The sequence below is a fragment of the Dermacentor silvarum genome, chromosome 2, assembly GCF_013339745.2.
Source record: "Dermacentor silvarum isolate Dsil-2018 chromosome 2, BIME_Dsil_1.4, whole genome shotgun sequence".
NCBI classification, from domain to species: Eukaryota; Metazoa; Arthropoda; class Arachnida; order Ixodida; family Ixodidae; genus Dermacentor; species Dermacentor silvarum.
In genome coordinates, this window is record NC_051155.1 from 102,779,889 (window position 1) to 102,792,632 (window position 12,744).

Sequence of the window (12,744 nt, forward strand, 5' to 3'; positions counted from 1 at the left end):
AACGCCCTGGAAAAGGTATTTTGATAGTTCACAACATACCGTTAAATTGTGTAGTAGGATAGTTAAAATTGTGATTTTGATTAGCGGGGGTCCTATTGCCAGCGTATTGTAGATTGCGGGCAAGCATGCGGTGGCGACAGGCTCTGCATAAAGGATCATAGTGTCGTTGGCTGCGTCGTTAAGCGACCGAGATCAATATTGCTGAAATTATTAGAGGTGGGACAAGGAGCAAGCAGCAGCAATCACTTACTACTGTCAGTTCGAGGTTCATGCCGCTGTCGAGGGGGCTTTCTGTGATTCACGACAGGTCGGTGGGAAAAAATTGCTGGAACTGCGTTGGGCTTCAGCTTTCTTTTTCCAAGTTCTTGTAGTATGCGCGGCTCAAATTGGTCTTCAGTGAAATGTAGCTAGAACATTTATCGAAGAGTTAATCACTCAGGCAGGATGAATAAAACGCCCTTTATACAAGTACAAGTGGCAATACGCTGCAGTGCTAAACATTATTGTCTACATAATATTCCCTGCATTACTACATCATAACCCAAATGGTTATTTATTGCTCAACCTTCGTAATCAAAGCGCATTAATGCAATGAGTACAGCTCGTGTTACATCGATGGAAAAGGTTTACCCACAGAACAAAACCGAAGAAAGGTGATTTTACCGCATTCGCTATTAAAGCGAATATTCCCGGTCTCCGCCTAGAAGTCGATATCAACAGCAAGGGTGCGCGATCATGTGAACACCTCCTGCACATTGCCTGTATCCGTGAGAAAACCAAATAATAATCGTCACCCACTCACGCGTGCATGGCAGCCCAGTTCAAAGCAAATTCAAGAACTGAAAAAGATCACCAGGGGTCCTTAGCTATCGCCTAAGAGACTCGAATGAGAGTCTTGTAAAATCTACTGTAATTCACCTCAATCCACACTAATCCACCTTCACGCACCTTATTCGACCTTAACCCACTCTAACCCAACTTAATACACCTTGATAGAACTTAATCCACCTCAATGCACCCTAATCGTCCTTAATCCACATTATTCAACGTTAAACCACCCTAATCCTCCTTAATACACTTTAATCGACCTTAATCCATCTTAATCTTTCTTCATGCACGTTAATCGACGTTAATCCACCCTAATCCTCCTTATTATATCTTGATCCACCCTAAACCACCCTAATCCAGCTTAATCCTCCTTAATCGACCCTAGCCCTCCTTATTTAACCTTAATCTCCCTTAATCAACTTTAAACACCTTAATACAATCGTTAATCTGTCATGAATTTACTTTGCTAATCATTAATAATTTATTACACACGGCTGGACATGATTTGACTCGCGTCTGGCCTTCATTAGGTCACGTTACTTTCTGTACCTCAAACGCTCACCTTGAAACATATCCAACTAAGGGTCTCGCCTTAAAATGTGGACTAGCTGGCGCTAATCACCTGCAATAGCACGGGTATACTTGCCACTATTTTTTAGGGCCCTGCATTCATTGTATTTGTGACTGACACACACATCGAAGTAAGCTGTAAATAGCTCCTCTACAAGCTGCTATTTCGATTTTCAGTAAAACATGCAACGGATCCTAACAATCACGAAAAGTGCGATCGAGAGGCTGTATCTTCGGGTATATCTGTTCAGTGGAAAGCAGAATCTATAGTGCTGCATTTCCGATTGAATAAGAGTTGACAACGTGCGAGGTGATGGAGTCCCAGCAAAATATTCAGCATTCTGAGGAGAACCCCATTTTTATGCAACGTACTAATTGCCGCAGCAAAAACGCGATTGATCAGGCCGGAAGAATTGAAAAAATGCAGCATTAGGGGATGCTTTGATACGAGCAATACGAAAGGCGCCTTACCTCGCAAAAAACACTGTTCCTTGTCGCGACCAAGTTCTTCCGGCCAATGTTGTGCAGCCACTGCTTCTTGCGCAAGCCATCACGCTTTCCTTGCGGTATCGTAAAAACTGCATAGCCATCATCACGCTTCTTGCTGCAGTTATATGCGCAGCAGCACGGCATAGCGCCAGCAGACAGGGCTCGAAACAACGTGCAATCTTAGCGCGCGACGTTCTCTATACGCCGAGCCAGCCGAGCTGAGGCGCAAAATGGCGCGAACGAAAAAGCAAAACACAAGCAAAACGCAAGCTCTGCTCGTTTACAAGCGCAACGGCAGGGAGACCAAGCATCGTGCAGGAAAACGAGCCCAAGGCCGTCTGCCCCGGAGGGGACTCGCGAGGGGCGAGGAGGAGGCGAGGAGGTCGCGCGCCGGCGGCAAAGTACAAAGAGTGGCGGTACTTTCCTACATCAAGGGACTTTAGGTGACATATTCTATATATTGCCAACTAGCGGGCTTCACGGGATTTTTGCTAGAACGCGTCTAAGTCATGGGCATAATCATCGTCGCCTACCGGCAGGCTAGAATTCTATGTTGTGGTAACTGCACACAGCCGTATAGAAGTTGAAATGGTGTTTCTTCTAGTTGCCGCTTGTACGGTCGTGTTATAGGCAAACGTGACGTAGGGTAAAATTTAATCTCGCATCTTATGCTGATCATCGACGTACATCCAGAGCATGTCAACTAGGCTTCGGTACAGTTGAACCATTGGTTTAAAAATTATAGGCGGTAGTTTTCCAATGGTCTGTTCTTATAGGTCGTATGGTTCATTGCTGATGAGAGCAGGTGCTTTATGCGAATGGGTCCTGCGGTCCTGTTCTCATCAAACACTGCTTTGAAGGCGGTTCCTCGATCACTAATGACGACGGTTGGAGCGCTATGCCGGCGGAATATGTTGTTCACGAGGAACTTGGCAATTTCAGCTGCCGTTTCTCGGTCCAGGGAGTCAGTTTCGACGTATCTGGTCAAGTAATATGTAGTCACCACGATCCACTCTTTCCCAAGTGAAGATTTAGGGAAGGGTCCGAGGATGTCCATTTTAGCCTTTTTATACGGCGCTTTCAGTGGATCTATAGGCTGTAGAAGGCCTATCGGTTTGACAGACGGCCTTCTCGCGGTTCAAACGACGGTCATGGAAGGCCTGTGATGCGATAGGTCATCTTACGATTAGTTGTACCGTTGTAAATTGTCTGGTCTGGTGGCGGTGTCAGTATTCACCCTTATCGCGAAGCGAATAGGCCCGGATTTTGGCGAATCCCCTCGAAGGCGGTGGCTCCGCCGTCGGTGCATTGGTGTCAGTTGCACGAGTTCCAATCGTCCAGTATCAGCACTGCGCTCTCTTTCACGTGTGGGACACAGAATCATACCCCACACCTCTAACAGAAATGTGGCGACTTTAGCCAACGCGGATTTTCACAACTAAACTATTTATTTGGTGATGAAAGATTGCCCAGAACCAAAGAAGATCACATATCCGTCCTCTGCGCACCGAAGGCAGTCGAAGTCGCCTCGTGTCTCTGTTTGGTGCCACCGTCTTCCAAAGGCGCTTGCTGCTTCCCTTGTTCAGGCGGTGGTTTCCCACTGGTTGGTTTGCTCGTCGGTGGGAGCTCATGCGCACACAGGGCTGACAGGTGCACTCCGGCTAGGCGCATCGCGACGGACGCTTTCGTTGTTTGACTTCGTTGCGGCGCTTGCGGCCGTGTTCAAAGTGATGTGCGTGGTAAATTAATGATGGCTACTAACCCTGGCAGTTTGCTACAGTGTCTCAAGATTTGCTCTGTATGTGAAGAAAGACAACGTATTCCCGTGGACTGCAGCATAGGGGTCAATTGTGTGAGTTCGTTAACGCTCGTATTCGAAACCGCGCAAATGGGGCAGTAGAAACGGCACGAGGTGTAGTGTATACACAAGACAAACAGGGACTGATAAGTAACGTTTCTATTACGAAAAACGGCGAATAAGTTCAGAAAGAAGAGTTTGCCCTTCGCGTAGTTTTTTATGTGCCTTTCGTCCCGTTTTAGCTGCTTCAAATAATCCCACTGCTAATGCGCACCTGCCAACTCTTTTATAGATGCTCCACGCACCAAACAGATCAGATCAATGTGGTTAGCAGTTCAGGTGGATGACGTGAGCAACTTTAACGAGCGGATTATGGTGAGTGACGCTTTCTTTGACTACTCCAGATCAAAGGAAAACAGGACACAATGAAACAGTAGGACATCAATGAAACAGGACACAATGAACCACCAGACACGGCGTCTGTTATGAAACCACAGTTTCCAAAGCGAAAAGGTCCTAAAACGTTTCCTTTCATAAACTGTGGATTTCACAGTTTATGAAACCTCACAGCGATTTCTGTCGGTTTTTCTTATAGCGTCTCTTCCTCTTCACAAGCACAATCTCTCTAGTACATTACGCGTTGGTCCAACCAAGAGAGGAGAAGGGGGAGGCAAGTAATTAGCAGAAACCATAACTAAGAACGGCCGCGCAGCGGAACTTTCATTGCATGCAGTCCCGAAGCGGCGGTATTGCCAGGTGGATGGAACGCACACGAGGCATGAGTACAGCCGAAGTAGAAAACAGGTACGTGCGTTCGTTGTAGCCTAACTACAGAAGGAATGAGCTTGGATTATGAGAAGCGTTGGAGCGGACCCGGTTGCCGCGAAAGGTATTGTCCGATCCGTTTTTCACCCTTCTCATCGCCTTCGCTGTGTCGCCATAATGTACTTAAGCTGTAAAGGCGTTTATTGCACGCAAGCGTTAGAGCTGACTGTCCGATCAGTTCAGGGAAGCGCGAGCGCGAGCGGCGTAGTCCGAGCGATGCGGTGGAGAGACGGACCCACTAGACAGCGCTGGAAAGGATGCCCCACTGCATTGTCCCTCTTCTTCCCTCCAATTACCCCGGGGACGAAAAAGAGAGCCGTCTGGCGACCTAACAGTTCGTAACTACTAGTGGATCGTAATACGGCTTGAGGCGCTCGATGTTGACAATGTCGCGTCCGCGACGGCGCATGTCCGAAGATGGTTCAACGGGCTCAATCACATAGTTGACGGGTGATGCACGCTCGACGATGCGGCCAGGTGCAGTGGAAGGAACTGGGACCAGGTGCAGCGGAAGGAACTGGGAGCCACACAAGCGTTCCAGGAAGAAAGGTGGGCGCAGAGGTGGGGTCACCTCGAGTGTTCTTCTGGCGCTCTTGGTCATTGGAGGTAAAGGCTCGGGCGAGGTCGCGGCACTCTTCGGCATGTCTCAACGTATCAGAAATGGGCGCACATTCAGATGCGTCGGGCCGGTATGGTAGCATTGTGTCGATAGTGTGCGATGGGTGCCGGCCGTACAATAAGAAATATGGTGAAAAACCAGTAGTGCTCTGCGTAGCGGTATTGTACGCGTAGGTGACGAAGGGCAGAATGGCGTCCCAGTTTGTGTGGTCGGAGGAGACGTACATTGAGAGCATGTCGCCGAGCGTACGGTTGAATCGTTCCGTGAGTCCATCAGTTTGAGGATGGTAAGCCGTTGTGCGATGAACAACGTGGCACTCTTTGAGAACAGCTTCAACTACTTCCGAGAGGAAGACACGTCCGTGGTCACTGAGCAGCTCCTGGGGTGGCCCATGACGTAGGATGAGTCGACGAAGCAGGAAGGAGGCAACGTCGCGCGCAGTAGCTGCCGGAAGCGCCGCAGTTTCAGCGTATCGCGTAAGGTGGTCAACTGCCACAATGGCCCAGCGGTTTCCAGCCGATGTCATGGGGAGGGGCCCGTACAAATCGATACCGACGGGTCCAAAGGGCCGGGTGGGGCAAGGTAAAGGCTGCAGCCCAGCTGGCCTTTACCTGGGGTGAAGATTTCCGGCGCTGGCAATCGGGACAAGAGCGTACGAACTTTTGAACGTAGAACTTTACATCCCTCGCCAGTAGTACCGCTGTTGAAGGCGCTGGTAAGTCTTGAAAACGCCAGAGTGGGCACACTGGGGATCGGCGTGGAAAGCTGCGCATATTTCGGAACGCAGGCTGCGAGGCACTACTAACAACCACTGGCGGCCGTCGGAGCTGTAATTGCGCCGGTAAGCAGGTCGTCGCGAATGGCGAAATGGTGAGCTTGACGGCGCAACGCGCGGGTAGGTGACCTGGTCGATGGATCAGAGAGCCAGCCTATGATCGACGCAATCCAGGGGTCCTTGCGCTGCTCGGAAGCGATGGTGCGAAGGTCGATGGAATACATAGTCAACCGAGATATATTGTGGTCAGCCAAGGGAGAGCGCGAGAGGGCATCGGCGTCCGAGTGGTGTCGTCCGCTGCGGTAGAGTACACGGATGTCGTAGTCTTGCAGGCGAAGTGCCCAACGTGCAAGACGGCCGGACGGATCTTTCAATGACGCCAGCCAACATAGTACATGATGGTCCGTGATGACATTAAATGGGCGCCCATACAAATATGGCCGGAACTTAGTAAGATCCCAGATGATCGCGAGACATTCTTTTTCTGTCACGTTGTAATTTTTCTCGGCTTTCGTAAGCGTTCGGCAGGCATAAGTGACGACATACTCAGGGAGCCCTTGCTTGCGTTGCGCGAGGGCTGCGCCAAGGCCAACACCGCTGGCATCTGTGTGTACCTCTGTAGGGGCCGTCGGGTTGTAGTGGCGCAAAAGGGGGGGGGGGGAGAGTCAGCAAACGACGAAGACTCGTGAACGCCTCGTCGCACTCTGATGACCACGAGGTGAGGGGCTCGTTGCTCCCTAGGAGCTTCGTCAGGGGCGATATGATGGCGACGAAATTCCGGATCAAGAGTCTGAAGTATGAGCATAGACCGATGAAACTGCGCAATTCTTTGATGGACGTTGGCTTGGGGAATTCGGCAACGGCGCGAAGTTTGTCGGGGTCGGGGAGAATTCCGTCCTTGGATACGACATAGCCAAGTATCGTGAGTTGCCGGGCAGCAAATCGACACTTACGTACCAAATGTGGCACGTTCTCAGCGGTATACAGTGTAAAATAAGATGTTTTGTTGCACGATAATGCATAAAAATTTTTATCATTGTCCTGCAGTATTTTTTTTATATGCACGTGCATAAACATTACTTTATTTGCTCGCCGTGTGCACATTGCTGCGAGTCGACAAGCACGTGGAGACAACCGGCAGTACGTCACTGATGTACATCGCGTTTCGGTGTTTTACTAATGGCTGCACTTCCGGGCGACGGATTTCATACTTGAAAAACCGAGCGATCGCGCGATTTCGACCACACGACACGTCGCGCGAACGGCCCGTTTCGCCGCTCATACCGTCGCTCGTCGCTATCGTGTGCATTTTATCGCATATGGGGTTTGGCCTTTAGGTACGTCCGCACTAGCGACGAAAACGCGCGCGACACGCCACGAGCGATGCTGTCGCGCGCGGCGAGATTCACGAAAAGCAGCAGCGACGCGCGGCAAACGCTCGAATGGGTGAGAGACCCATTTTTTTTTGCGGCAGCCGCAAAACGAGCACCAATCAGAAGCGAGCCGCACAGTGGTGGCGCAATCTGTCGCACAAGCAAATAATCATACTGTATGGGCTCTGAGATCGAACAGTGACGCGCACGCTGTAAAATCTCAGAGGCCATGTCCAGTCAATGAGGCCATACCGCTGCCGGCTTTCTGGCACGTCGGCGTCGCACAAGCAAAGAACACGCTAAGATTATAATGTTCACAGTCACCAATACGTCATCCATATCTGACCTCTCTAAGCTTGAGCGACTCTCAGTGAAACGCCGAAACAACAAAGTACTGTGTACTCTTCTAGAACACTGTACAACAAAGCAACTGCGACGGAGAACGGAGCGCGCGCTTTCACAAGAACTCTCGGAAGGGATCGAGGCGAAACGGGACGTCAGGTGGTGTCATGTGACTTGCGTGTCCCGCAAAACGCCGGTCAGTGTGACCTTCGCAACGCATTTGTGCCGCGCGCTTGCTTGTCGCGTGCGTTTTTGTCGCTAGTATGTACGTACCTTTGTCGCGCCCCGTTCGCATCGCATTTTTCTTTGAGTACTCTTCACTCCAACACAGAACGTGGAAAAGCCAGCTTACAAAGACCAAGTTTACACCGATCCCCTTAAAGTCGGCTTCACTTTTAAACAGAAATGCATTGCTGGGAAGCCGTTTTTCCAGGGGCAATATAAGTCGTCTTATATTAAAATGTGAAATTTATGAAGAAAAACGCAGATGTCGAAAAGCCGTTTAATCCATCTGACGGCAGTACAACACATGACACAACACAGCTTGGTCGCCGTGCTTTTAAAGGCAACAGCGCTAACAAAGGATGCGTGCGAAGAGTGTGCGCACTGAACGGAAAAGGACAGATAAGCAGCACAGGCACGTTTCATGCGATTACAACACTCCCCCCCCCCCTCCCCCCCCCCCCCCCCCCCCCCCCCCCCCCCCCCCAAGCAAAATCACAGTCGGTCGTACATCAGTCGATCAGGTGGACGCGTCACCCGAGTGCTGCGTCTAAGTACAGGAGGGGCTTGCGGCTGCTGCAGTGACAACACGGCTGGTTGCAATGGGCAATTTCCTCTTCCCAGAACGTCACTGGCATGGGGCAAATGAATTGCATCACCACAATCTTCCGAACGCTCCTCGTGCTTCAAACAAGAACGTAGGTGATCCGCATGCACAAAGCGCGTTTGTTTGTCCACGTACACCAAGTATGTGACAGCAGATTTCACACTCACAATCGTTCCTGGCCGCCACTTCACAAGTTCCCCCACGAACAGTGCGCACTAGCACACGATCGCCAACAGAAAATGCTCTAGGTTTACCCCAACGCTCATTGGCGCTGCGCACTTCCCTCTCGGACTTGGCCATTATCGTAGCTTCCATGTTTGGTTTAAGCAAAGACAACCTTGTGCGTAACTTTCTCTTCAAAAACCATTCTGCTGGTGTTCTACCAGTGAACGTGTGCGGCGTAGTTCGGTACGCGAAAAGAAAGTTATTAACTTTGTGTTGCAAGGACCTGGCACTTTTGTTCCGTTCATCCTCCAACAGCTGTTTCAGCAATGACTGTTTAACAGTCTGCACAGCACGTTCCGCTGCGCCGTTAGATTGGGGATGATACGGTGGAGTTAATGTATGCTTGACGCCATTTGCATGCAAGAAATCAGCGAACTCTTTTGCCCGAAATTGGGGCCCATTGTCAGTAACTATCTCTAGAGGCAGGCCATAGCTTGTTTCATAGTTTCAACAGACCATAGTTTCAACAGTCCGTTACGCGGTAGTAGAAGTCATTATTTTCACATCTACCCATCCGGAGTGAGAATAAACTGCTACCAGAAATATTTTGTCTTCCTTTTCTGCATAGTCGAGATGCACTCGCTCCCAACTGTTCGTACACCACCTCCACGGAGTCAGTGGCGCTGGCTGCTCTACTGGTCTCACACTCTGACAGATGTGACATTGCTTTACTGTTTGTTCGAAGGCAGCTACCGATCCCGGGCCACCAAACCATTGATCTTGCCAGGGCCTTCATTTTACTGATGCCAATGTGCTGTTCACGCAAAAGTGACATCACTTCCTCCTGAAGAGTGTGGGGTATAACCACTCGGTTCTGCCAAATTAAGCATGCATCATCCACAGAAAGCTCAAACCGTCTTACAAAGAATGGTCGATACTGCTCATCCACAGACCGCGGCCAACCACGCCAGGTTATTTCACGGACAGCCCTCAAGACAGCGTCTTTAGACATTTCACGTGCGATGTCCTTTGCCGTTAAAGGCAATTCTCTGTTGGGGGAAAAGTAAAAAAAAAATTCATCTGCATCGTCAGCGGTTTCAGACAATGGTAGGCGCGACAAGTCGTCGGCGTTGCTAATATTTGTCCCCGATCTGTGCACAATGCGGAAGCGGTAGTTCGACAGAAAAATGACCCAGCGGTGGACTCGCACAGCACTGCTGTGATGCCTTCCTTCAAATATTATCGTGAGGGGTTGGTGATCAGTGATAATACTGAAGCTGCGGCCGTAAAGATACTTGTGGAATTTCTTGATGCCAAAAATGATGGCGAGTGCTTCTTTCTCAATGTGCGCATAGTTTCTTTCCGCTTGTGTCATTGATCTGGAAGCGAAGGCAACTGGACGCTCAACACCATTCACTACGTGCGATAACACAGCGCCCAGCCCGTAAGCAGAAGCATTGCATGTGAGCTGAATTTCTTTTTTCACGTCATACAGCTCTAATACAGTTTCTTGACTTAGCAACTGCTTACACTACGTGAAGCACTCATCACACTGACGTGACCATTCCCATATGCTTCCCTTGCGTAGAAGCTGGTGAAGCGGTTCTATTTTGCCGGCCAAATTGGGCAAAAATTTTGCATAGAAATTTAGTAGGCCCAAAAATGCCCTCAGCTGTATGACATTACTGGGTTTTGGTGCTTCGAGGATTCCTTTCACTTTGTCCGCTGTGGGATGGAGACCGTGTTGGTCTATCTCGTGCCCCAAGTACTGTACTCTTTCTTGAAAGAAAACGCATTTCACCGCATTTACTCGGATGCCATGCTTACTCAGTGCCTTTAGCACTTGCTCCGTTCGGCCGTAGCACTCGGCAAGGTTTTTGCCAGCAATCAGCACGTCGTCCAAGTAGCGGGCGGTGCCAGGTATGCCTTGTAAAACCTGGTCCATCACTGCCTGAAACATGGCAGGTGCTCTCGCAACGCCGTACGGCAATCGCCAGTACCTAAAGAGGCCCGTGTGCATGTTAACCTTTAGAAGTTCTTCGGCATGCTCATCCAACTCCAACTGTAAGTAGGCTTTAGTCAAGTCTAAAACGGTGAACATGGTGCCTCCAACCAGGGATGCAAAAATGTCCTCTGGGATGGCAAGGAATAGTGATCCACCTCGATGGATTGGTTCACAGTGACTCTGTAGTCCCCACACCACATATCCTTATTTCTTGTCCATTTTTCTTTGGCACGATAACTAGCGGCGTTGCCCAAGAGCTGCACCTGACCCGGTAAATGACACCAGCCTTTTTTAGTTCCACCAATTATTTTTCTACTTGTTCTCGCAAGGCATATGGTACAGGCCTCGCCTTACAGAAAACTGGATTCGCGTTCTCTTTTGTGCGAATGTTACCCTTATATCCCTTGATAGCACCGTAGGCTGCTCGAAAAACATCAGCGTGCTGCTGTTTTAATAACTCTACAGCTTCTTGAGTTTTCATCGGCGCGACTGCTTGCACATTAAGTGCAACCTCGTGCAATTGCTGCAAGGCATCAGCCAAGTTCACTTTTATCTTTGCGAGCCAGTCACGACCGAGAAGCACTGGCATGCGCGCACCTTTTTCGTACTTGGCAATGTACAAGTGGTAAGAAGGTGGCTTTGCTTCCCACACCTCACGTCGACTTGCGCAACACCCTTTACGCTGATTGCGGTGCCGTTGTACACACCGAGCTTTACGTCCTCACTGTTGGAAGATAGGTTAGGAAAGTTCTCTGCAAAGTCCTTTTCAGACATAATTGTTGCGGCAGCTCCCGTATCCAATTCCATAGGCACTTCGTGACCATTAATGATTACTGTTACTACTATGGGAGGCGGACTACCTGCTTTGTTCGTTTGGCAAATAGCAAATCTTGCTCTGTTGCCGACTCTTCTACAGCGTGCACGAATCGCGTTTTGCACATACTTGCGACATGACCACTTAAAACACTTAAAACAAGCACTTTTTAAAAATGGACACCTTGTAGGAGCGTGTTTCCCAGCGCACCTATGACATACAACAGCCATTTTTCACGTATAGTTTTTTTACATATACCTTGCTTATTGGGGTAAGCTCGTAGCTAGATGGCCGTTGCCTTGTCGGTTGCTGCTTGTGGGGCTTAACCGGGGGCCATTGCGAGTGCACGTCCGCATTGCTGGCACCAGCGTTGTCGACGAGCATGTCCTGGGTATCCTTCTGTGCAGCTTCCATGACGGTGGATACCTTGCAGACCCGGTCCCATGTGACCTCGTCGTCGGGCAATGCGAGAAGACGGCATTGGATGTTGTCGCTCCGTAATCCAGCAATTAGGCGGTCCCGTAGAGCTTCTTGTAGGAAAGTTCCAAAAGAGCATGTCGCGGCGAGCCTCTTCAATTCCACGAGAAACTGTGCGATAGTTTCACTTGACTCCTGGTTCCGTCGGTAGAAGTGGTATCGCTCGGTGACCACAGACCGCTTTGGAGCATAGTGCTGTTGCAGCACTTTCGTGGCATCTTCGTACTTAACCTCGGTAGGCCTTTTCGGCAGCAATAAGCTACGCAGTGTCACAAAGGCCTTCTCTCTTAGGACGGTCAAGAAGACTTCGAGCTTCTTCCCGGCGTCGATTTCGTTTGCTTTGGCAAACAGCTCGAACCTTTCTAGGTAGACGTCGATGTTACCTGTGTCCGGGCAGAATTCCGGCAGTTTTCCTAAGGTGGTAGCCATAGCTTCTGTGTCGCCTTATCCCATCCTCGTCGCCAATGTTATGAAGGAAGACGCAGATGGGGAAAAGCCGTTTAATCCATCTGGAGGCAGTACAACACATGACACAACACAGCTTGGTCGCCGTGCTTTTAAAGGCAACAGCGCTAACAAAGGATGCGCGCGCATAGTCTGCGCACTGAACGGAAAAGGGACAGATAAGCAGCACAGGCACGTTTCATGCAATTACAACAGTGAAGGCCCTAACACCTTTTTTATTTTATTAATTGTTTGCTATTGCCGCTACGCACGCGCGTGTCCAAAACGCATTAGGCAGGCGAAGTCGCAATTTGACCTGCCGAGGATGCGAGCTCCATCTGGATATGAATTTCCCGACTAACCTATCCGAGCGCACTGCTGTTGCTATGGT

At 49.8% G+C, this 12,744-nt stretch overlaps 1 protein-coding gene across 1 annotated transcript in view; it reads right to left on the reverse strand.

Annotated features, from left to right (window-relative positions):
* The window catches only part of LOC119440260 (uncharacterized), a 14,633-nt gene extending 2,231 nt beyond the window's left edge, over positions 1 to 12,402 (reverse strand). Inside the window, exons 1-2 of the mRNA XM_037705185.2 lie at positions 11,691 to 12,402; positions 10,424 to 10,798 (exon numbers count right to left, since the gene is read on the reverse strand). Coding sequence (XP_037561113.1) covers positions 10,424 to 10,798; positions 11,691 to 12,338 — 1,023 coding nt within the window. The 5' untranslated portion in view covers positions 12,339 to 12,402. The remainder of the gene's footprint in view (positions 1 to 10,423; positions 10,799 to 11,690) is intronic.
* Between the last annotated feature and the right edge of the window lie 342 nt (positions 12,403 to 12,744).